We start from the raw sequence: 26,997 nt of genomic DNA, 5'->3' as shown, positions 1-26,997 counted from the left end.
AAACGCTGTTGTTATTTTTGACTCAGAATAGTGGGCAATAATTACTACAAATACACTTTTCTTTTTCTTCACGGCTCATTTATCTGTTTAATGCTCAATAAACGTGGTGTACTTTAAGCCGAAACCACAGTTTTCTATGGTGTTATTTCACCTACTGCAGTTAATGAGATCATGTGCCAATGAGTGCTCTCAGTGCAGTATTATGGCCTTTCCAGTTCAATAGAGGATATTGATTTGACAATATAAGGTGCATCTATCCCAATTGTTGATTTGTATTAGCACCTGTAGATTCCAGCTTCAACTTTGACAGTCCTCCAGATTAAGCTGAGAAGGGACCAAGGGCACTTTGATCTTTCTCAACTTTCTACCATGACAGCAAAATCCCAATCTGAGTTAAGATTGTGCTGAATGAGACCTGTCTAAATAGTTATATAAAAGCAAAATGCTGCAGATGCTGGAAATCTGAAATAAAAAACAAAAAGTGCTGGAAATACTCAGCAGGTCTGTGGAGGGAGAAGCAAAGTTAACATTTCAGATCTGTGACCTTTCATCAGAACTCTTTCTGATGGAAGGTCACAGACCTGAAACGTTAACTTTGCTTCGTCACTCATTATTCAAGCTGCTCTGAAAACCCAATGCTTGATGTGATCGTCATACGGGAGGTGACTCCAGGTAAGTACAGGAGGTCTCCTCAAATCGGTTGCATAAGAACACATACAGGAATGGGAATCTGATCGCTGAGGTGGCTCTGTGTTTAGACACCAACTTTCACATTTCAACAGGCAATGCAATGCTAAAGTTTGTTTGTAAATGCACCAGGCACAAGTTATATTGTCAGCATAGCCACCAACATTCAACAGGGAAAATTGTGTTTGTGATGGAGGACCAATTTTTCATCTAGATATAATAGTTACATAAATGGCATATATATCCCATGTATTATGGCCTATTTTCTACACAAATGATACATCGCTCCAATAGAATACCAGTGTTGGCCTTTATACTGCAAATGAAGTTACATTTGTGAATCTCCAATCTGACTTCCCCCCTTCTAGTTGCTGCACTAAAATGGTCTTGGTCAAAGTGAATATCACCCTGTGTTACCATGATCATGGTGCAGTATCCTTCCTCATCCTCCAGCACTGGTTTACTGTTCAGCTCCATGGGTCAGCCCTTGTGTGTTCCCATTCCCACCTGTCCAAACGTAACCATCAGTGATGGTTTCCTCTTTCTGCCCCTGCGTCATCGCCTCCACAAATCAAAGACTGATCCTCGGTCCCTTCCTTATCTACAAGCTGCCCCTTAGTCACATCATCTGCAGGAACAGGGATCAGCTTCGAGACGTTGCTACAACCCCCAGCTCTTTCTCTTCACTACTTCTTTCAACCCCATAAGCACTTCTATGTGCCATCAGACTGTCATGAATAAGTCACTACTTTCACTAAATGAACATAGTCACAAAGCCATGATTTACATCCCTGACCCAAATTCCACTCCCTTACTGCTGACTTCATTCAGCTTCCCCAGCCAATTGCTCAGACTGAAATAGGTCTTTTGACATCATATTCAAACCAGTGTTCAGCTTCAACTCCCACATCCTATCCCCTATCAGGACTGCTCAACTCCATCTCTACATTGTCTACCTTCACACTAACCTCAACCATCCCACTGCTGAAATTCAAATGCGCACTTTGGTCACCTTTATACTCCATTCTATTACTTATCTTGCCTGCTTTCCATCCTCCACCTTCCAAATTGTCCAAAATCTAACTACCTATATCTTACCCCATACTAAATCCCACTCGCCCATCATATTTGTCCTCGCTGATCTACATTGGCCCCTTGTTTGTCTAATGCCTTAATTTAACCTCATCTTTAAAATTCTTTCACAGCCTCGCTCTACCCACTCTCTAGAGTTTAAAAGAATGAGAGGTGATCTCATTGAAACCTATAAGATTCTGAAAGGGCTTGACAGGGTAGACATTGATTGTTTCCCCTGACTGGGGAATCTAGAATACAGGGGCACAGTCTCAGGATAAGGAGCCTATTGTTTAGGACTGAGATGAGGAGAAATTTCTTCACTCAAAGCATTGTGAATCGTTAGAATTCTGTACCCCAGAGGGTTGTGGGTGCTCCATCGTTGAATATATTTAAGGCTGAGCTAGGCAGATTTTTGGTCTCTAAGGGAATCAAGGGACATGGGGAACGGGTGGGAAAGTAGAGTTGAGGCAGATGATCAACCATCATTGCAGCAGGCTCGAGGGGCCATATGGTTGACTCCTGCTCCTATTTCTTAGGTTATGAACCCTAAGCCTGCAATTCCCTCCAGCCTTAATTACCTTCTCACACCCACTGCTCCTCTGACTCTGCCTTTTGTGTATTACCCTCTTTCTTGGTGGCAGAACCTGCAGCTGCCTTGGCTCAACATTCTGGAACTCCTTGCCTAAACCTCTCTGCCCCAGCCATCCATAGCTATCTTCTCAAAGCCCACTTTTTCAAACAAGCTTTTGGTCACTTCTCTCCCTAAATGTCCTTTTCTCTGTCTATGTTCACCATGGAATGTCTTGGGGTGTTTTTATGTTGAAGACATTATATAAATCCAAATTGTTGCATGTTGCTTGCATCCATTCCTTGCAAACTGGTCCCAACACATTAGATCACTCTCCGGAAGGCCTAAGCAGTGTCACCTTGCAAATAAAAGACAACTTAAAACAAAGAAGATATTGAGAGTCTGGACTGGCAGACAAACTTTTATATTTAAAATCAAAAAAACAGGTTAAATAAAATTTGTCGTGACCATACACAGTCAACTGTTTGAGTCACTTAAATAAGCTTCCTCTAATACGTTTGCACAATTATAACAGAAAAAATACACATGGGTTGTGTGGGTGTGTAAAATGGGAGTTTGGGGAGAGGGGAAAAACAAACTTTTTTTTCCAACTGATCACTAACTTTCCTTAATTATGTCTAAAGTGATATTTGGACAAAACAATGCACTACAGGAACAACGCTGACTTAAAACAAAGCCAATACAGTCATTCAAAGGAGAGAAGAAAAAGGGCTTGTCAAATATCCATTGGCTACTGGGAACTGGCTCTTTCTAGAATGCGAAGATCATAGCTCCTCTTGGCTGTTCGCAGTTTAAACCTGTTTGTTGAATTATTCAGTCTGATAGTTGCATTTTGAGCTGCCATGGTCGAGGGGAACACGGCAACAATAGTATAAAGTGCAGCTAGGTCGCCAGCATTCTTTGAGTTCTCTGTCGCTCTGTTACAGTCCCCAGAGCCACTGCTGCGTTGCTGAGAGTCTTTGAGCCACTGGATTTTGGCACCAGACATTGAAAGTTGACTGAAAAGTTTGTCTGCTTCAGTGCGAGTGATTCCTTCAGGAAGATCCGTCACCTCCAAGATTCGCCCAACAACTGAAACAAAGAAAGAAACACATGCTAAGTGGCTCCAAGATATATAAATTTCAGTCAATCACCACTCACCAGTGTGTTAAACTGAAGCTAGATTCACACACTGATCACTTCGAGTCCAGCTCAGCTTTGTTGTAATGTAGCTGATCTCAATTTTAAAACAGTTCATCCCACTCACAGTAAGCAGGATCAAGGATGAGGCTACCATAATTGTGGTCTGTGTAAAATCATTCACAGATGCACTCCTATTTATTTGATGAGAATTTCAGAACCCAAATTGTTATGACAAGTTGAACCTGCGAACACAGTTATTCTTGCAATAAAAGTACCACGAATCGCTAAACAGCAGAAGCTCCAAGTCGTTATACAATAAATGCAGCAGTCAAGATTGCTGAAAAGAACATTTCCCTTTGGATGAAAGTTACACAACTCCAGAATGGCTGTAAATCTTTTGTGCAAGGACAAAATACTGTACCCAGCAGTCTGAATAGATGAGCATTGTTTTAATCCAGGTAATTTGCATACTGCGCTCCGAACAACCACTTTCATTATCTGCTGATAACACAATTTCAAAATCGACAACTCTAATGCAATCTGTTTGCTGAGCTCTCTATTGTGGTCTGCCAGCTAACCCCTCGGTAGGGGCACTATGATAACCCCATTGCATATTATTGCCTGATATCCCTTCTGCCTGACAAATCAACAGTTGGAAGTCGATCCCCATTTCTGTGTGCACAAATTTTAGAGGGACAGCCTGAAGCCACTGTAACTCAATGGTCCTTTCTGTCCAACACCTACCTTGCAACATAACCTACAGCATAACTATTTATCTAAAAAGCTGAAAAAAGAACACATACCTGTATAGGGCCCTGGCAGACAGATGTTGCTCCAGTGCACTGCTGGAATGAGTGTCGAAAACATTCACATGCTTGTGTATATTGCTGCCAACTTCTGCTCTAAATTCCTGGATCTTTTATTTATATATCAACGTTAATGTTTCTTTTAATACATAATGGCTGGCAGGCAAATACTAACATACTAAATGGATTAGAAGGTAGATTCTCATAAGGGGTTATGGCTGAATGGGCTCAGAAAAACAAAACAAAACAAAACATACACCTTCAGGTACATTGGTACAATAACTTGCTGACACTGCATATTTCCAATCTTCCCTCTTCACCAAAATAAGTCAGCTAACAGCAGCACACTATGCAATTCACAAGGCAACATGGATCAGCCAATGCTAAAATCAGCCAAAGTGATTTTGTCACAATTGGGAACAGCTTGTATTAGAATAGATTCTAACGTTAGGTTACCGACCTTTCCTGTGGTAATTTCTTTAGATATAGTGCACTCTCCAAAAAAAATAAGTGTATAAATCATCCAAACAGTGGAAAGTTAGTCGGCATTGACTGTCCCTTTCAGATTTCTACAGCCATGCAACTTTAGGGAGCAAACCTGTACAAATCCTCATTCTAGATATGCACTTCAATTCTTTTGAATCCAGCGGTGCGGAAGTTGATGTAAAGACATGAGACAGACATGCACACACTCCAGATCCGACAGAGAAAATGAGTGTCCTCCACACACCAGAAGAACGTACAAAAGTATTGCCAATTTAGAAGAGGAGTCACAACAGCTGCCAAGACAAATCCGCCAAAGATTTTGGCCGGGAATGTGCTGGTGTGCGCCACCTTAGAGTCATCAAGAGATACAGCACCGAAACAGGCCCTTCGGCCCAACGAGTCCGCGCCGACCATCAACCACCCATTTATACTAATCCTATATTAATCCCATTTTCCCTCTCACATCCCCACCTTCCCTCAATTCTCCTACCACCTACCTACACTAGGGGCAATTTTTACAATGGCCAATTTACCTATCAACCCGCAAGTCTTTGGCGTGTGGGAGGAAACCGGAGCACCTGGAGGAAACCCATGCGGTCACAGGGAGAACTTGCAAACTCCGCACAGACAGTACCCAGAACCGAACCCAGGTCCCTGGAGCTGTGAGGCTGCGGTGCTAACAACTGCGCCGTCCTTGCCACCTTTGATAATTTTGTACCTCGCCCTTCAAGCTCAAACATTTTATGCGGTAAATTACTATAAGCAAGAGCTGATAACGGCGAAGTCAACAGGGAATATGGCACCTTGGTAAATGACAGGAACAGCAATCAAACTCCTTAACCAATTAAATTTAAGGATAGAGAATGAAACAGAGGAATGGCAGAGAAGGAATTGGGTGAATTAGAGTCAAATTAGGTACAGAAAGAGAAATTAGGTGCAGAAAAATAGAGAGGGAAAGAAAGGTTGGACTGAGAGAGAGAGAGAGAGAGAGAGAGAGAGAGAGAGAGAGAGAGAGAGAGAGAGAGAGAGAGAGAGAGAGAGAGAGAGAGACAAAATAAAGACATTAAGGAAAAGGAAAACATTTTTAAAAATTAAAATTTTAAATTTTATAAACTTCTAGGAATGATTCACTACTTGTAGGAAAACTTCACAGTTTCAACTGTTTCCTTTCAGGACCCAAGAGGTTGAGTGCATTGCAGGATCATTAGAAGGGTTGTTACCAGCCTTAACTTTCTGCGCGAGTTTAATTTGTTTTAACACAAATGCAGCAATACCTTGCAATTCACATGGAGGTCAACAGTGAGCTGCCATTTTCTCAAAGCTTACAGTGGAGCGCTGCAAATTGTGGCGATTTGCAACTTACTCATCACAACTTGCTGGGTTATCACACATGGCAAGTGCATTAAATGCGCCGTTATTTTGTCAGCGAATTGTGGCCCATTGTTGTGTGCAGCACTCAACTGTAACAACTTATATTTATATAGCACCTTTAATGTAATAAAATGTCCCAAGGCCCTTCACAAGAGCAATTATACAACAAGGTAAGACACCGAGCCACATAAGGAGATATTAGGTCAGGTGACCAAAAGCTTGGTCAAAGAGGTAGGTTTTAAGGAGTGTCTTCAAGGAGGAAAGCGAGGTGGAGAAGTGTTGGGAGGGTATTCCAGAGCTTAGGGCCAAGGCAACTGAAGGCACAACCACTAATGGTGGAGATTAAAATCAGGAATACTCAAAAGACCAGAATTAGAGGAGTGCAGATATCTTGGAGGGTTGTGGGGTTGGGGGAGATTAGAGAGATAGGGAGGGGCGAGGCCATGGAGGGATTTGAAAACAAGGATGAGAATTTTAAAATCAAGACGTTGCTTGACTGGGAGGCAATGTAGGTCAGCGAGCACAGGGGTGATAGGGGAACGGGACCTGGTGTGAGTTCAGACACAGACAGCAGAGTTTTGGATAACCTCAAATTTAAAGAGGGTAGAAATTGGGAGACCAGCCAGGAGTGCATTGGAATACTTAAGTCTAGAGGTAACAAAGGCATGAATGAGGGTTTCAGCAGCAGATGAGCTGAGACAGGGTGAAGTTACGGAGGTGGAAATAGGCAGTCTTAGTGATGGCGCGAATATGAGGTCGGAGGCTCATCTCGGGGTCAAATGTTGGATAAGCAGTCTGATAATTTAGCAACAGTGGAGTCGCCGAGAGAGGTGATAGTGAGGTAGAGCTGGGTGTCAGTGTACATGTGAAAACTAACGGCGTTCTTTCAGATGATGTCATCGAGGGGCAGCATGTAGATGAGAAATAGGAGGGCCCAAGGATAGATCCTTGGGGGGCACCAGAGGTAACGGTGTGGGAGCAGGAAAAGAAGCCACTGCAAGAGATTCTCCGGCTATTAGGTAGATAAGAATGGAACCAGGTGAGAGCAGTCCCACCCAGCTGGATGACAGTGGAGAGGCGTTGGAGCAGGATGGTGTGGTCAACTGTGTCAAAAGGTATAGACAGGTCGAGAAGGACAAGGAGGGAAAGTTTACCTTTGTCACAGTCACGTAGGATGTCATTAGTGACTTTGGTGAGAGCTGTTTCAGTACTGTGGCAGAGGCAGAAATCCGATTAGAGGGATTCAAATATGGAGTTCACAGAAAGAGGGGCACAGATTTGGGAGGTGACAACATGTTCAAGGTCTTTAGAGAGGAAAGCGAGGTTGGAGATGGGATAGTAGTTTGCAAGAACAAAGGAGTCAAGGATTGGTTTTGAGGAGGGATGATGACAGCAGATTTAAAGGAGAGCGGGACAACAGGACAACACCCGAAGAGAGCGAGCACTATTAATGATATCAGCTAACATGGGGAGCAGGAGGGGAAGTTGGGTAGTCAACAGTTGAGTGGTAATAGTATCGAGGGAGCAGGAGGTGGGCCTCATGGACAAGATGCGCTCAGAGAGGATATGAGGGGAGATAGGAGAGAAACTAAAGAAAGATGTAAACAGGAATACTTAGTGAAAATATGAGGGTTAATACTAATGTGGCAGTTTTATAAATACCATCAACTGGAACATGAAAGAGATGCCAAGAATAACGCCATGGAAAGGATGGAATGATCTTGAACCTATGCCCGGGCTTCATCCACAAGATTGTAGCAGCATACGATATCAACAATGCACTTAGCTAACCACTCTTACAATACCAATTTGCCTTGTGTCTTTGCACCATTGGAAACACACAACTGTTGAGCCCTCCAAAATAGCTTTGTACAAAAGGCATAGTAACTTGGGACTTCATGAGCACCTACGTAGTGAAAACAACACTACTTCCAAATAATGCAATTAAACATGGAAAAACCTTTAGCTGGAACTCTTATTATGTCCTAATTACTGGCAGATCAGAATGCAAAATCAAATATACAGGATCTACAATAACAGCCTGTAGTCCACTAACTCTTTAAGCCAAAACAGAAGCCAACAACAGTTTTCCTTATCAAGAACCTGAATGCAATTATCTTAGAGGAGACACAGTTGATACAGTAACTTATGAAGAAGTAAATTAATGTTTCAACTGTGAACCAGTAAATGCTAATATGGGCACAATTTCCAAATAGCTTAAAAAAAATTGTTCTTGGGATGTGGGCACCACTGGCAAGACCAGCATTTATTGCCCTTGAGAAGGTGGTGGTGAGCTGCCTTCTTGAACCGCTGCAGTCCATGAGGGGTAGGTACACCCACAGTGCTGTTAGGAAGGGAGTTCTCGGATTTTGACCCAGTGACAGTGAAGGAACGGTGATATAGTTCCAAGTCAGGATGGTGTGTGACTTGGAGGGGAACTTGCAGGTGGAGGTGTTTTCATGTGTCTGCTGCCCTATTCTTCTAGGTGGTCGAGGTCGTGGGTTTGGAAGATGCTGTCGAAGGAGGCTTGGTGAGTTGCTGCAGTGCATCTTGGAGATGGTATGCACTGCTGCCACTGCGCGTCGGTGGAGGAGGGAGTGGATGTTTAAGGTGGTGGATGGGGAGCCAATCAAGCAGGCTGCTTTGTCCTGGATGGTGTCAAGTTTCTTGAATGTTGTTGCAGCTGCACCCATCCAGGCAAGTGGCGAGTTGTATAAACAGGACACCAATGTGTGTCCCCCCTGTGAACTACACACATACAGGTCATGAAAGACCGAATTGACGGCAATATGACCCCAAATGGGTTTTAAAATCAATTGAGAGCAAATGCTGGAAGTATTCCGGAATGTAAGGGATGTAACAAGAGTTGAATGACCTTGTAGAACATCACTGTACAGACATTTTCCACATTGTGTTATAAGCCTCATTAATAATGCCCCATAGGAACTAACTGTGAATCCATTCCTAACCTACATATAGTCCAAAAGAAAAAATATTCACTGAAAGCTCACAGATTCCAAGTCCAGCAGACAGACTGCCAATACGAGCAGCAATGAAACCTTTAGCTGAGGAGAAATCAACTGGTGGAATAGTGTAGGTATTGGAGCTTTACATCACATGGGAGTAGCAGACCACAAAGCCTATGAAGCTAGACTATCCTCCTTTGGTGTGTGGAGAATGTAGAATGAAGATTGTACAGTTTGCACTGGCAGTTTATGACTACACTGCATGCAATTATTTTGTCCTTGGACAACATCTGTTGCATTGAGGCAGGGTTGCCAATTTTGACCAGGCTGTTGGTACTGTCATGCAGAAATAAATTTAACTGGAATATCCCGTGCAACCATTTTTCGTTAAGAACATTTACACAAACACAAATTTAAAACAGTCATTTGTGAACAAAGGCAATAAAAGCTTTTCCAAACCAGGAGTCATTATTTAGCCAACTCAAAAATAATACAAGATCAGTACAGTGCTCCTTGCGAATCATGGAACAATTCAGTGGCTTTATGCAATAGCATAATACAGGTTTCTGCTTAAAATTCCCCATATCTTGGTGTACAGCATTCACCAATGTTCCCTCTAAGCTGTGCAGTTGTGCAGCAACGCGAAATTCCTGCGCAGGCTGCGTACAAGTCAGCCCCTTTAAATTACTGCACGTGTGCAGCCGGGCAAAAAAAAAAATTTAAAGAGGCCATGCACTAGCACAAATTGCTTGTGCGTTACAAAAAAAGAAATTAGAGGGTACATTGCTCACCACCACCAAAGTACTTTCCATTCAGAGGAAGGAAGTGCAAGGATGGAGTGAGGTAACCCAGACCATTGGTTACAGACCAACACTGGAAGAGGCTTGCAAACTGGTGAACGTTACTCTCCTGTAAGACAGCATTAATACCCTCAACTTTATTAATGTGCATTTAATTTATCTCATTGTGCTTAGAATGTCTTGATTTACAGTTCAACAGCTCATTGTATTATTAAAATGTAGAGCTGACTGAAACAGCTTGTACCGTGATGTGTTGGGTTTAGGATTACCAACTCTGGTTGGACGTATTCCTGGAGATTCCATCACATTACCTCCCCACTCCAATCACCTTGCCCAGTCGAACAGCCTTTTCCCCCGATCTCCAATACTTATTGAACACTTTTGTTTATTGGTTCTAAGAAAACACATTTGTTTAAATGGCCCAATGATTTTTCTCCTAGATTCCTCCAGGAGATTAATCTTAATTCTATGGAGATTCCAGGGAAATCTCGGAGAGTTGGCAACCCCAGCTGGGATATATTGAAATAAACAATGTCGCATCATGTATACAGTAATGTCACGAGCAAGTGCAGAAAATAATCAAAAAGGCTAATGGAATGCTAGCCTTTATATCTAGAGGATTGGAGCATAAAGACACAGAGGTTATGCTGCAGCTGTACAAAACCCTGGTTAGATCCCACTTGGAGTAATGTGAGCAGTTCTGGGCACCACACCTTAGGAAGGATATATTGGCCTTGGAGGGAGTGCAATGTAGGTTTACAAGAATGATACCTGGACTACAGGGGTTAAATTACGAGGAGAGATTACACAAATCAGGCCTGTTTTCGCTGGAATTTAGAAGGTTAAGGGGTGATCTGATCGAAGTCTTCAAGATATTAACAGGAAAAGACAGGCTAGATAAAGATAAACTATTTCCACTGGTTGGAGATTCTAAAACATAGTCTAAAAATTAGGACCAGACTGTTCAGGAGAGATGTTAGGAAAAACTTCTTCACACAAAGGGTGGTAGAGGTTTGGAACTCTCTCCCACAAACAGCAGTTGAAGCTAGAACAGTTGTTAATTTAAAATCTGAGATAGATAGATTTTTGTTCAGCAAAGATATTAAGGGATATGGGCCAAAGGCAGGTATATGGAGTTAGGCCGCGGATCAGCCATGATCTCATTGAATGGAGGGACAGACTCGAGGGGCTGAATGGCCTACTCCTGTTCCTATCTTCCTATGTGCTTCTTCCCTTAGGAAGGGAGCAGCTTTTAGAGAACAACTTCCAGAAAAAAAAAGTAAATGGCTTAGGGCAATGGAATTGTTTCACTGGCTCAGACTGGCAGTGGAGCAAGCATATGTAAACCCTGTATTGCAGTTGGATATACCCCTAGCAAGTGTGGAGAAAACAGGTATCAGGACTCCTCCTGTAGGTTTTTAGGTAGAAAATCTGCCTTTTGCTCATCCTGTGCATAGATGCAAGTCTGTAAGACAGACTCAGGTCTAAAACAGCCTGATTAATAGGCCTGAAGGAGGGGCAAGGGTTGCTTTCTTCGGAATAGAGGAGGCTGATGGGAGACTTGAATGAGGGGTCTAGATAGAGTGGATAGGAAGGCCCTATTCCCCTTGGTTGAGGGTTCCATAACCAGGGGGCACTGATTTAGAGTAAGAGGTAGGAGGTTGAGAGGGAATTCGAGGGGAAATGTTTGGTGGTGGGGATCTGGAACTCACAGCCTGAAAGGGTGGTGGAGGTAGAAACCCTCATAACACTTAAAAAGTACTTGGATACGCATTTGAAGTGCTGTAGCCTACAAGGGTACAGACCAAGAGCTGGAAAGTGGGATTAGACTGGATGGCTACTTGTCAGCCAGTGCAGACATGATGGGCTGAATGGTCTCCTCCCGTCCTGTACTGTAAATTTCTATGATTCGATAATCTTCCATACCGCCCTCAATTATGCAGATGAGTCTTTGGATTCTTCTCTGTACTTGGGCAGAAAGATGTCACGGAAGGCAATACCTATGTGGTTGTCCTAAATAAGCTTTATTCAACGGTTTTAAAAATAAAATATAACCAGTGTTATTTGCTTAGGACCATCTGAAATTCAGAACTTCGAATGATAACTATTTCTAACAAATAGATCTCATTCCCTTACACTCTCAATTGTAGATTGTCACGTAGCAATGGGGTTGGGGAATAATTAAAACAATGAATAACTTTATCCTTTCACGTAACAACAGAAAATATCAATGAGCAGGTTACTGCACTTGCTGTGCTGCCCCTGGTTTAACTGGGTTTGTTCAGATCACGACCTGTAACTAATATTCATACTATTCTGCCAAAAAATAGACACCGTCTTCCAAACCTGCTACGCCAATAAAACATAAAGCTGATTCAACCAAAATGGACTGACGATGTTTCATGAGTTCCCTTTAAATTTCCAGTGCGCAGAATCCCACAAAGAACACAGCGCACAGAACAAAGAACATAGGGGCGGCGCAGTGGTTAGCAGCCTCACAGCGACCTGGGTTCGGTTCTGGGTACTGCCTGTGCGGAGTTTGCAAGTTCTCCCTGTGACCGCGTGGGTTTCCGCCGGGTGCTCCGGTTTCCTCCCACAGCCAAAGACTTGCAGGTTGATAGGTAAATTGGCCATTGCAAGTTGCCCCTAGTGTAGGTAGGTGGTAGGAGAATTGAGGGAAGGTGGGAATGTGCTAGGGAATATGGGATTAATGTAGGATTAGGATAAATGGGTGGTTGATGGTCGGCACAGACTCGGTGGGCCGAAGGGCCTGTTTCAGTGCTGTATCTCTCTATGACTCTATAACAAACACATCACTGGTACGTCAATGGAAACAAATGCATACTGGACAAATTTCATTCAATTGTGAAAAAAGCAGACCATGATTTTGCATCCAGATTGTTGCAGGTGCAGAGCATCCAAAGGGCATAGCTGGGGTGAATTATTCATTGCACCAATCTGGTGACAGTATTTTGTTACAAAACAATTTTACTATCAAGCCAGTAAGCCCAAGCAAGGTAGTATTTGATAGATAAAAGGGACTGAGGATTGAGAAATCTCTGGGCCAAACAGTATATCCAAGGATGCAGAAGGAGGAGACTGGTGGAAAATTTATAGGGCGGTTGCTATAGCCATAAAAGAATTACTGGGTACCAGAGGCACTCTCCAAGATTAGTAGCAGAAACCATAGTACCTTCATGTAAAAAAACGATTGAACTTGACCCAGGCAATAGGTCCATTATCTTATCAATAGGTAACATAATGAAAACCAGCCTAATCTTTAGCACAGAGAAATACAAAAAAGAGAGTCAGGATGGACTTAGATGGGATTGATTTAGCTTGACAAACCTTTTGTAACATCTTCACAGTCAAAATAAAAAATGAAACTCTATTTGGATTTTCAGCAAAATTTAACAATGTCCTACAAGACATGTCTGTTATTAGCAAACCATTATTTTAAGTGGGCTATAGCTGATGTCAAAATAATACCGATTAAAAAATCTAAGCTAGAGAGGACTTGTGAGAAGTACAGTGTCATACTGGTGCTGAGTGGAATGTCACAATGCTTACACTTCTGTTACTTATCTACATATATAAATGACCTGAATGTAGAAACACTAAAATAGGGAGGGTAGTAGGGAGGAGAGGATGTAGTGAATTGGAGAATGATTTAGATCAGTTATGCAACTGGGTGAACATTTCCAAAATGAAATTTAATTATGACAAATGTGAAGTATTGTGCATTGAGACACAGAATGAGCTGCACAGGTAGACAATGAAGAATGGAGTTAACCCAGAGAAAGTTAGAGCAGTGTTGTCCAATAAAGATTGGTGACGTGCCACATGTGTGGCTACGATGGCACTGTTTTAGCCACATGTACTAATTTTAGTCAAATGCTTCTCATACACTCAAAAAATATACTTCACGTGCGCATATCTACATCAACATCTACCGCCACTCACTAACCAAGGAAGTAAAACACTCACAATGATTAAAAAAAAGCACTTGCACACTGCTTTCCATCTCACTATTTTAACAAATACACAGAAAAGTTAGAAGTTCACATTCATCCATCATGTGAACATGAGTGTTGAGATCACATGCCAAACCACACTGCCTGTTACTCATTTTTGATGTACTAATCAGAAATGTAATGAGCCACATCTGGGTTCTTAATTAGCCGCATGTGGCTAGTGGCTGACATGTTGGACAGCACTGAGTTAGAGGGACTTGGGAGTGGTAGTGGAGTCATCACTTTCAATGTTGAGACATATAGAGAAACAATTCAAAACAAGCAGAATGTTGGAGTCCATAGCCAGACAGTGGGTACAAGTCTCCAGAGGTTATGCTGAGGCAGAGCCAGAGTATTGTGCACAATCTGGACAGCACACTTCAAAAGGGTCACATTAGAGAGCGTGCAGGGAAGAGCAACAAGAATAGTCACAAGTGTAAAAGGGATGGGATATGAGTAAGATTAAAGAAGCTTAAACTCTACAGTCTAGAGAGGTGGTGGTTAACAAGAGACCTCAACTAAGTATCTTGAGTATTAAATGGGATAAGGTGAACCCAGAACATTATGTCAAGGCAGGTCAGGCCAGCAGAATCAGACATAACTTTTAAAAAATGAAAAACTAAATCTTTACTGAAATGCTTGGAATAATTTGAGGCAAGATAGCACAGTCAAAGTCCTTCTTGGTGTGTGTGTCTGGTGAATTGCAGTACTATAGGGTTGAGCTTTAAAAAGCCTTTTCTCTTCATTGACTTTCTCATGTACCTACACTAAAACTTGCATCTTGCCCAATCACCATGACTTTGTGTTTATTGGTTTCTGCACACTTTTGACTTACAATACAGTAACACATTAATTACCAAATACATTCTCCTCTTAATTCAACTACCATTTTGCTTATGTTATTGAATAATTCAAATAAGGGCTACAAATAATCAGTAGACAGTACAACGTGAATAACAATTCAGCTTCTAAGTCTCATTCCCAGCAGAGAAAACTTTGATCAGAAAATTCATCCATTTACAAAATTTCTGCAATGATTCAGATACTAACCAACATCACCTGTGCCAAGATCGGTGGATGCAGATTTCAGGGTTGGCTTCTTTCCTCTTTTAGTGTGTTTTGTACTGCATGGACCCTTTAAATAAAAAAAAAATCATAGAATAGTACAGCACAGAAGGATTCAATAGTAGCCTTCAAAAGGTAATTGGTTAAATACTTGAAGGAAAAAATTGCAGGGACACGGGGAAAGAGCAGTGGGAAATGAAGTCTGTTTATAGTGCAGAATTTTACTTAAAATAAGATATAATGGTTGGTGTATAATAGAATAGGAGGGCTCAACATTCAGATAAATCTGACCCCATACTGGTAGCTTGCGTAGCTCTGCCAGCAGAGGCTCAGATGCAGGTTAGCTACCCATCCTCTTAGTCAGCAAATGGAACACGAGGGCCTTAGTGTAGGAAATAACTTTGAAAATAAGGGAAAGAGAGAATATGCAAATAAGTTATTATACATTTATTAAGCAGTGGACTATAAAATAGTTAGTTTATAAAAAAGATGCATTTCAGAAAGGTTTAATTGGAAACTAGAGGAGTGCTTTCATTGGCAATGGCAGAAAGAGAAAGATGAAACATAGAGAGGTTTCTAAGAACTAGGGAATGGAGTTTCTTCAAATAGAAATGAAGAACAATGTTGAACTCCCTGCACAAATACCAACACCCTTAGGATCACCTGCAACCCCACAAATATTGCAGTGTTGGGAAAGCCCTCCTAATATTGAGAGATTCATCTGTAAACACTGATATATTCCAAGGGACCCCTTTGAAACAATAACCACCCTCCCAGAGATACCGCTCAGATATTGTGAACTAAAATAAGCACTAAAAGCACAATTTTAACTAAAAAAAAATGTATTTACTCATTTCACATATTTCTCATTTTCTTTCCTTCTTTGGGATGCCTGAAAGGGAGGCACCAGTAAAGAATGGGATATCAGTGCAGCTCAACCCACCACAGTATCTTTAGCAGCCTTGTCAATATCCTTCGTGGAAAGATATTTTAAATTTGACGTTGGACAGTATCTGGACTATCCCTAAAGGTGTGCACATAGAACATAAGAAATAGGAGCAGGAGTAGACTATATGCCCCTCGAGCCTGCTCCACCATTTAATATGATCATGGCTGATCTTTGGCCTCAGCCCCCTTTCCCATATCCCTCGATTTCCTGAGCGACCAAAAATCTATCTATCCCAGCCTCGAATATACTCATGGCTGGAGCATCCACAACCCGCTGGGGTAGAGAATTCCAAAGATTTGCAACCTACTGAGTGAAGACATTTCTCCTCATCTCAGTCCTGAATGATCAATCCTTTATCCTGAGGTTGTGCCCCCATATTCTAGATTCCCCAGCCAAGGGAAACAACCTCTCAGTGCCTACCCTGTCAAACCCCGACAGAATCCTGTATGTTTCGATGAGATTACCTCCTGCTTTTAAACTCCAGAGTATAGGCCCAATTTACTCAGCCTATCATAGGACAACCCTCTCATTCCAGGAACCAATCGCTGTATTGCCTCCAAGGCATGTATATCTTTCCTTAAATATGGAGACCAGTACTGTGCACAGTACTCCAGGCGTGGGATCACCAAAACCCTTTACAATTGTAGCAAGATTTCCTTATTCTTGTGCTCCAATCCCCTTGCAATGAAAGCCAACATGCCGTTTGCCTTCCTAATTGCTTGCTGTACTTGTATGATCACTTTGTGTTCCTTGTACAAGTACACCCAAGTCTCTCTGATCATCAACATTTAAAAGTTTCATGCCTTTTAATAAATATTCTGCCGTTCTATTCTTACTACCAAAGTGAATAACCTCACACTTCCCCACATTATACTCCATCTGCCACCTTGTTGCTCACTAACCTAACCTGTATCTATCTCTTTGTAGCCTTTGTATCCTCCTCACAGCTTACATTCCCACCTAGTCTTGTATCATCAGCAAACTTGGATATATTTCTCTTGATCTCTTTGTCTAAGTCATTAATATAGATTGTAAATAGTTGAGGCCCCAGCACTGATCCTTGCAGCACTCCACTAGTTACAGCCTGCTAACTTGAAAATGCCCCATTTATCCCTACTCTTTGCTTCCTGTCCGCTAATCAATCCTCCATCTATGCTTATGTTACCCCTAATTCTATGAGCCCTTATCTTGCATACTAACCTTTTGTGTGGTACCTTCTTGAATGCCTTTGGAAATCCAAGTACACTACATGTACAGGCTCCTCTTTATCTACACTACTAATTACATCCTCAAAAAACTCTAATAAATGTCAAACACTATTTCCTTTTCGTAAAACCATGTTGACGCTGTCTGATCATACTATAATTTAAGTGAATTTTAAGACTTCCTTAAGAATAGATTCCAACATTTTCCTGATGACGGATGTCAGGTTAACTGGCCTGTAGTTCCCAGTTTTCTCTCTCCCTCCTTTCTTCAATAGCAGTGTTATATTTGCTGACTTCCAATCCACTGGGACCGTTCTAGAATCGAGGGAATTTTGGAAAATCATAACCAGTGCATCCACTATCTCTGCAGCTACCCGTTTCAGAACCCCAAGATGTAGGTCATCAGGTCCTGGGATTTACAGAATGGTTATAAAATGGTTACAGTTTCTAGTCCCCCAAGTTTCTCAAAACTTTTTCTCTGCGGATATTAATTACTTTACATTGCTCACTCTTATTGGCCCCTTGGTTACCCTCTATCTTTGGTATGTACTTTGTGTCTTCTCCTATGAAGATAGATACAAATATTTGTTCAATGTCTCTGCCATTTCCTCATTTCCCATAATAATTTCTCCTGTCTCTGCCTCTAATGGCCTCTAATTACTTTAGCTACTCTCCTTTTTATATACTTATAAAAGCTCTTACAATCAGTTATTATATCCCTGACTAGTTTATTCTCATGTTTTAATTTTTCCCTTTTATAAGCCAACTTTTTGGTCGCCCTTTGCTGGTTTCTAAAACTCTCCCAATCCTCAGGTTTACAACTTTCCCAACATTATTAGCCTTTTCAATCTAATGCTATCCTTAACTTCCCTGGTAAGCCAGGGATGAATCTCTCACTGAGTTTTTGCTTGTTTAAAAAAATGGAATTTATTTTTGTTAAACATTTTGAATCATTTCTTTAAATGTTTTCCACTGCTTATTTACCACCATACCTTTCAGTCTATTTACCCAACCAACTTTAGCCAGCTCTATCCTCAAACCTATGCAATTGGCTTTGTTTATGTTTAAAACTCTAGTTTGGGACTGGAGTTTTAGAAAATTCTTTCATGGGATGAGTGTGTCGCTGGAATTTGCCCAGCCCGAACTGCCCTTGAGGGTGGTGGTGAGCCGCCTTCTTGAACTGCTGCAGTCTGTATGGTGTAGGTACACCAACAGTGCTGTTAGGAAGGGAGTTCCAGGCGTTTGACCCAGCAGCAGTGAACTAATGGCGACATAGTTCCAAGTCAGGATGGTGTGTAGCTTGAAGAGGAACTTGTAGGTGGTGGTGCCCCCATCTGTTTGATGCCCTTGTCCTTCTAGGTCGTAGAGGTCGCGGGTTTGGAAGGTGCTGTCGAAGGAGCCTTGGTGAGTTGCTGCAGTGCATCTTCTATATGGTACACATTGCTACCACTATGCGCCTGTGGTGGAGGGAGTGAATATTTAAGGTGGTGGATGGGGCGCCAATCAAGCAGGCTGCTTTGTCCTGGATGATGTCAAGCTTTTTTGAATGTTATTGGAGCTGTACTCATACAGGCAAGTGGACAGTATTCTATCACACTCCTGTCTTGTGCCTTACAGATGGTGGACAGGCTCTGGGGAGTCAGTAGGTGGGTTACTCATTGCAGAATTCCCAGCCTCTGACCTGGAGTATGTCGCTTTCAAACTTAATATAGAATTCAATTGTATTATGATAAATTTTTCCCCAGAGGATCTTTTACCATGTGATTACTACTTAAACCTGCCTCACTGCACAATACTAGATCTAAAATAGCTTTGTCCCTAGTTGGCTCCACATTGTATTGTTCTAGGAAGCTGTCATGAAAGCATTCTACAAACGCATCTTCCAGACTTCCTTTTCCCATTCGATTTATCCAGTCTATATGAAGACTAAGGCTGGAATTTTTCGTTGGACAGGAGGTCCCGCCCACTAGCCAAAAAGTTGGTGTTGAGCCCGCCTCCGCCGGGCCTGGGAGCCAGGCCAGCACTTTTCACTCCCAAGACCTTTAATTGGTCTGAGGCGGAACGCCCACCTCTTTGAGGCAGGAAGTCCCGCCTAATAGAGCTGCCAGCCAATCAGCAGGAGCGGTGGCCACTGCTGGGACTACACCCAGCCATCGGAGGCAACAGGAAGGACAGCCCCGGAACTCAGCTAAGTCCTTAGGGTCTCACCAGGGACAATTGGCCGAGCCCCGGCGAAGCAAGCAGGGGCGGGGGAGTGTTGTGCGTTGGGGGCGGTTGGGGCTTCGGGCGTGGCCCTTTCGTGGAGGGTGACTGATCAGGAGGGCTCCCCAACCCACACCCCCCCAGCCCGCAAGAAGGCCACCTGGTTTTACCAGGTGGGGTTCTTGAGGCCTTTGCCATCCGACCGCCGAGGGTAAAATACCCGCGGCGGCGGGCAAAGGCCCTTAAATGCCAGTTAATTTGCCACTTAAGGGCCTTGATTGGCCTGGGGCGGGTGGGTCGTTTCTCGCATTGGGTGGTGGCAATGCAACCAATGCCGCCACAACCCCGCGTAAAATTGCAACGGGGGCAGAAGGGGGTTGGGAACGCTCCCCCTATCCCATGCCTCTCTCTCAATTTTACCCCCGCCAGCAGCTTGCTTGTTTGGGGGCCGTAAAATTCCAGCTCAAGTTCCTCAACAATTATTAGATTGCATATGTTACAATTTCCAATTATTTCTTGCTTAATGCTCTGTCCAATGGTATAACTACTGTTCGGGAGCCTATAAACTACTTCCACCATGTTTTCTGATGCTTGTTATTCCTAATCTCCATCCATACTGATTCTACTTCCTGATCTTCTGAACCACGATCCTTCCTTACTACTGTCCCTATGTCATCCTTTATTATCAGGGCTACTCCTCCTCCTCCTTTTCCATTCTGTCAACATTTTGAAAAGAGTGTACTTTGGAATATTTATTTCCCAACCTTGGTCACCTCATGACCATATGTCTGTAATGGCGATTATATCAAACCCATTTATCTCTATTTGTGCCGCTAATTCATCTATCGCATTATGAATTCTTTGTGAATTCAGATAATAAAGAGCTTTCTTTTTGTTTTTTTTTAACCACTATTCTTTACATGGACCTTATTCACCGATGCACTATTACTGGTAAACTCTCTGTCCTTTCCTGTCCCACTCTGCTTGTTTTTATCCAAATCACTACACTCCTCGATTGCTTCGACTTTTTTCATTAGATTGCTAAATCTCCCTTCACCTGCCCACTCCTGTCCCCTTTTAGTTTAAAGCCCTTTCCACAGCCTGGGTTAAGTAGAGCCCATCCCAACAGAATAGCTCCCTCTTTCCCCAATACTGCTGCCAGTGCCCCATGAATCGAAACCCTTTCCTCCCATACCACGCTCTGAGCCACACTTAATTCTCTAGTCTGCCTGACCCTATGCCAATTGGCACAAGGTTCAGGTAACAATCCAGAGATTATTACATTGAGATTCTGCATTTTAATTTGGACCCTAACTCTTCAAATTCACTCAGCAGAACATCATTCCTAATTCTAGCTATGCCTCTGGTTCCTACTTTGACCATGATAACTGGATCCTTCCCCTCCCACTCCAAGTTGGTTTCCAGTCATGAAGAGATGTCTTTAATCCTGGCACTGGGCAGGCAACACAGTCTTCTACATGCCCAGTCGCAGATACAGAGAACAGTATCTATTCCCCTTGACTATACTGTTCCCTATCACTATCACATTCCTTTTCACTCCCCCCACTTGAATGGGCTCCTGCACCATGGTGCTATGATCAGTTTGCCCATCCATCCTGCAGTTCTTGTCCTCATCCACACAGGTAGCAATAACAAAGTAGCAAGCGTAGTAGTGCAGAAAATATTTAACGCCAATCAGTGCACAGGAAGAATCTGCAGATACCTATCTTGGGTGTAACTGGGAACTTTTTGAGGAGAACTGCCACCCCAGGATAGCTCAGTATAGCTGATCCAATAGCTTCCTCCTTGGAGGGTTTAATGAGATGTGCCACTGAAAAGTAGAGAATACTTTAGCCAGGTAAGTCAAACTGGCACATGCCACAGAGCTTTGAGCAGGTGATCATGTGAGGCACTCCCTAATTGCAATATCAAGACCCCATCTTTGAGCAGGTGATATCCACAGAGTCCATCAGGTTATGCTATACTCCAGCGTGTGGAATGAGCAGAATCAAACCAAAACCAGCCTTAAGGTATTGAAGAGGACAGTGTATTTCTCTTATGCTTTTTCATTCCATACCTGATGAGTTGAATACTGGCATTGTCCATGGATTACTGGAGGTGGACATACTGGAAGGTTGTACTGCAAAGGCTGGCCAAGTAAAGAATAACGAGTGTCACCTGATAGAGAAAGACAGACATTGATTTTGCAGGCACACACAGCAACTTCAGTTTGCAACCTGGGCCTGTCGCACTAAGTGGTAGTCGAACCCAGAGCCACAATGGATATGGTCCTTGGATGGAGAGAAACATACAAAAGCCACAGTCTGTTAAGTTTTATTTATTTATTTAGAGATACAGCACTGAAACAGGCCCTTCGGCCCACCGAGTCTGTGCCGACCATCAACCACCCACAATCCTGCACTAATTCCATATTCCTACCACATTCCCACCTGTCCCTATATTTCCCTACCACCTACCTATACTAGGGGCAATTTATAATGGCCAATTTACCTATCAACGTGCAAGTCTTTGGCATGTGGGAGGAAACCGGAGCACCCGGATTATATATACTCACTGCTTACCTCGCAGGTACAGCACCACAAGTAATCAGCAAGTATACACAGTATAGTGAGCAGGAACTGAACAGAGGGGCAACATCAAAAGTACAAGTGAAGTGGTCAAGCAAACACCTTGATTTTGCACACATCTGGTTTGATATAACAATGCTACCTATGCATTTGTTTTCTATGTTAACATTTCCAATCCGTTATACCCCCTTCTGAACAAGGGGACTCCCAGACATCTTTTAACTTAGCCACTATTCAGTGTGCCAGCATCTCATTTGCTCTTAAGCTTTTCATCCTGACTGTAGAAATTTCCTCTCTACGTGACATCGCTTCTTGGAAGACATGGTTAAGACTAGGAACTCAAGCCAGGAAACAGAATACTTAGCATTCACACAGAACCTCCATTTTTCATTGCCCAACCACAATTCAATCCTTCTCAGCATGCTGCTGCCAATATCGTGTCTGTTATTTTTGAGCAATGCTCCCTCTAAACTGCGCACTTGCTGAAAGTCTCCATGCAGGCATGCACAAGTCGGACCCTTTAAATTACTGCATGTGCACGGCGACACAAAAAAAATTCGAAGGGCCTGCTCACTTGAAAAAAATTTTGCAGGAAACATTGGTTTTGGGACACCTTATCAAAGGCTTTATTAAAAATCCAAGTAAACCACATCTACATTACCCCCTTATCTATAACCATTGTTACTTTATCAAAAAAATTCCATTAAATTTCTCTGGCATAACTTCTCTTCTGTAAATCCATGCTGATACTTAACAATTAGTTTAAATCAAATAGTTAAGGATGCAAACTTTGAAGTAACTAATCTGACCTACAAGCAATGTTCCTATTAAAAATTTAGTAGTTGCGCACAGCCAGTTTCTTTCAGTGTGCAGTCCCTTTAAATTTTTTTGCACGGCTGCGTATGCAAGATATTGATCACACCACGCAGCTCTTGCTCTATCTTCCAGGCTGTTGTACAGTTGCGCAGCTTAGCGGGAACATTGCCTACAAGATTGAAAAACTGATTCAATTGAACAATGGGAAATGCAATGCTAGTAACAGAGAACCCAATCTTTTAAATGGGGAGAAATGAACTAGTTCTATTAATGCAATGCTATCAGGTTAATCAAGGACTGTCACCATAGATTGTTAAAGGCATGTTATGTTTGAAAAATTTAATGAGTGCTTTTGAAAAGTGACCATTTGGATGGATAAAGGGAATGCAGTAGATGTAGGGGATGTAGATTTTCAGAAGGCTTATTTAGATAAATTCAGCAATTTGGTACAAGAGGAAAAGTAGTAGCATGGATAGACCGCCAGTTGATGGACAGGAAATGAAGAGTTCGGGAAAATGCATGTTGCTCAGACTAGAGAAGAGTTGGAAGTGGTATACCTTACTAACATATAATTAGGTTGGTGTTGTTACAATTGCTCAGTAATTTACAAAATGGAAACAGAGGATTGGGGCTCCAAATTATGGTCTCTTGTGCTCATGAGAAACCTGGTGTGTGGAGTGGGTGAAAAACGAGAAAGGAAGTAACTTTGAAATGGCCATGCTGTGCTGCCATTTTCAGGAATGTTGTATTGTGGCATCACTTGGCTTGTCAGTTGTGACCCTACAATGCAGTCTTTGTTTATGGCTATACTAAAATAGAAGAGTGCACAATTAATACCACAAACATTTAGACTGCAGCTTACCATAACAAGCAACAGCAACTTTAAATGGGTGCCATTCCTACAAACTTGTACTACCTCTATGAAGTGAGGCCAATTAATACATTTTGTAATTAACAGTCAAACATGGCGTATTATAAGGATCACTAGATAGGAAAATTTCAAAGCATTTCAAAAATGTTATTTGGAAAGGTATTCACCTTGTGCTGGACCCACAGGTCTGGAGAACTGGGCAATAAGTGGCAGTGGTGCTAGACCAGGACAGACATTTGTCACTGGAGACGGTGTTGGAGACTGGGTTGGAGAGTTAAGAGGACTGTTTAATTGTGCGTTGACCTGAGGAAATAAATATCAACTGTCAACAGGAATGACAAATAAACAGGTTTACTTGACAATTGTTACAATATTAATTTATTTTTCTCTAGATTGATACAATACCAAGACTTATTGAAGGAACTTTAGTGTCAGCTAAGTATTAGTACTGGCAAGTCATAGAGTCGTACAGCATAGAAACAGGCCCTTCGGCCATGTCGATCATAATGCCTATCTATACTAATCCTACCTGCCTGCATTAATTCCATATCCCTCTATGCCTTGCTCATTCAAGTACCTGTCCAGATGCCTCTTAAATGTCGCTACAAAGTAGCAACCTACAGAGAATTCCATAGAGACGATCCAGGTTATTTTCATTGTGTAGGGGGTGGAAGGAGCAATCAATCCATCTACAATATATTAAAAGTTTTAGATCCGTGTGCACGTTCTGTTGTCACACTTTCGTGTTATCAAGCTTTGCCATTATAAACTTCCATGTCCGTGTCTATTATGGAAACTGCCTAAATAAACTCTCACACTGTAATTATGCACTCCTGCAAGTGGTGGCGCCGCATGTCTGTATTACATCTTCCAACTTCTCAGCCTGCATTGCAGAGAAACTCTTATACTCCAACCAACTCTAATTGTTTCCCAAATTGCCCTAAGTTTAGCTATTTTAACTTTAAATATCAAATCAAAAAGACACAGTGTCCAACTTTAAAATGCAATTAAATTACGTCTGCGTGCCTTGATCCAATAACCCCTGCTTCACTTGAAGTCTACATTTATGTAACATCACCGGAGATCAACTGGTGTTATATAAAATATTGCAAAGCCTGTTCTCCTTTAGTTCTGAAGTGAATCCACTGAAAAATGGCGTATGGGCAGCAATCTGCAGTACATTGCCTAATGAACTGCTGCCAATGGAACTAGTCTCTTGCAAACCATTTTCCCATATCACTCCACAAAATTTCCCTTTTAGCAGCATTAGCACTTTACAGTTTCCATGTGTGATTTCTACTGCACAACACATGCAGATCTGAACCAGGAAAACAAAACTTTTCATTTCAAGCACATCACAAATCCTGAAAAAATCTATCAGAGGTGTTAAATTTGACTGCTCAACCCAGAAAAGTGCACGAATTTAACATTTAAAATTGAATCATTGCACAAAAGCTGGAGTAGCTGGTAAATCACCTGCTCATGTCCAGTGTACTGAATGGGGGTTGGGTGGGGCAGCGGGGATGCGGGGAACACTGTGGCCTGAATTGGTGATGTGATTTACCAATATAGCGCCACCCAAACAAAACAATCCAGCAGGTTTTATGCTGTTGTAGGAGATACAGCTAACAAAAGCTCATAGAGACAGCCAAGTACTTGAATTAACCCGAGGTATCCTATTTCAACATAAAATCAGTTACTAAAATAGATAGTCCAAATAATAGATGTACAATGACCTCCTAGTTTTTCTAATTACAGGATGTCTCATAAGTTGTCAGTTCCTGAGAGATGCTCCACTGAATAAATCATGTAGCTGGCTCAGAAGAATGTGGAATGTACTGCGTCACTGATAACAAAGCTCCCAGCCTCCATTAAAAAAAGCTCACAAAATGAAAATGGTGACTTCATTTGAAGCATCAAGCACAGGGGAGTGGATATTCAAAAATGTATTTCTCCAAGTAAATCCATTTATCTATTTTTTTTTGTCCATAATGATGGAACTTGGCTTGAAGATTTTTATTGACAGGACTGCAACACCAATAAAGTGGGTGACGTAGCAGAGGCCGAACCAATGCAGAAGGTTTTGCTGGTAACTACCAAAAATATTTTCAGCAGTCTTTACAGTCCCCATTTCTCATAAGAATTGACTCGCAGTTGAGTTGAAAGAGGAGTTAAATGGTCAAATTCCTGCCATTCAGTCTTGAGAGATTTTAAAATAAATTGATTGCTGAAAGTTAATTTATCGACAGGCCCATCCACAGAATCCTGGGCCTGTTTATATGCAGAAATGTAACTTGCATAGTTTAGGGACACATTTATGTATTAAATTAATTTTTAAAAATAAACATTTCAATATATCTCCCATACATCAACCCAGACTCATTGTGAAAAATGCTGCAAGAGATTTACTAGCAAAAAAAAAAAGTACCACAGTTGTAGCTGGGGAAACAATGTGATAATGTCTTCCTTGTTGCACTTCTTTGTGCTGAGTGTTTAGGAAATGAGGGATCAATTTGAAGTGGAAGTTTGGAACTCTCTTCCACAAATGGCAGCTGATGCAGTCGGCCTTCATTGCAAGAGGATTTGAGTACAGGAGCAAGGATGTCTTACTGCAGTTATACAGGGCCTTGGTGAAACCACATCTGGAGCATTGTGTGCAGTTTTGGTCTCCTTATCTGAGGAAGGATGTTCTTGCCATGGAGGGAGTGCAAAGAAAATTTACTAGGCTGATTCCTGGGATGGCAGGATTGACGTATGAGGAGAGATTGGGTTGACTAGGCCTATATTCACCAGAGTTTAGAAGAATGAGAGGGGATCTCATAGAAACCTATAAAATTCTAACAGGACTAGACAGGCTAGATGCCGATGGCTGGGGAATCCGGAACCAAGGGTCACAGTCTTAGGATACGGGTTATGCCATTTCAAACAGAGATGAGGAGAAATTTCTTCACTCAGAGGGTGGTGAACCTGTGGAATTCTCTACCTCAGAAGGCAGTGGAGGCCAAGTCATTAAATATATTCAAGAAGGAGATTGATATATTTCTTAATGCCAAAGGGATCAAGGGATATGGGGAGAAAGCAGGAGCAGGGTACTGAATTAGACGATTAGCCATGATCTTTTTTGAATGGTGGAGAAGGCCCAAAGGGCCGAATGGCCTACTCCTGCTCCTATTTTCTATGTTTCTAAAACTGAGATTGATAGATTTTTCTTAACCAAAGGTATTAAGGGATCTGGAGCAAAGGTGAGTATATGGAGCTAGGTCGCAGATCGCCATGATCTCACTAAATGGTGAAACATATCCGAGGGTCTAAATGGCCTCCTCCTGTCCCTATAATTAAACCAAAACAATTCAACTTGAAGCTGAATGACTGGCCAATGGTCCCCTT

At 42.1% G+C, this 26,997-nt stretch overlaps 1 protein-coding gene across 11 annotated transcripts in view; it reads right to left on the bottom strand.

The window, feature by feature from the left end:
• Positions 1-2,721: 2,721 nt before the first annotated feature.
• LOC137358555 (R3H domain-containing protein 2) overlaps positions 2,722-26,997 on the bottom strand; it is a 226,811-nt gene continuing 202,535 nt past the window's right edge. For 10 of the 11 annotated variants that reach the window (XM_068024522.1, XM_068024527.1, XM_068024531.1 and 7 more), the window contains 4 exons: positions 23,778-23,913; positions 21,413-21,513; positions 14,965-15,049; positions 2,722-3,421 (listed from right to left, as the gene is read on the bottom strand). In XM_068024522.1, coding sequence (XP_067880623.1) covers positions 3,081-3,421; positions 14,965-15,049; positions 21,413-21,513; positions 23,778-23,913 — 663 coding nt within the window. In that variant the 3' untranslated portion in view covers positions 2,722-3,080. The remainder of the gene's footprint in view (positions 3,422-14,964; positions 15,050-21,412; positions 21,514-23,777; positions 23,914-26,997) is intronic. The other variant, XM_068024524.1, reaches the window with a different exon arrangement.

Source organism: Heterodontus francisci, chromosome X (assembly GCF_036365525.1).
Source record: "Heterodontus francisci isolate sHetFra1 chromosome X, sHetFra1.hap1, whole genome shotgun sequence".
NCBI lineage: Eukaryota > Metazoa > Chordata > Chondrichthyes > Heterodontiformes > Heterodontidae > Heterodontus > Heterodontus francisci.
This window is presented reverse-complemented; position numbering and strand designations above follow the sequence as displayed.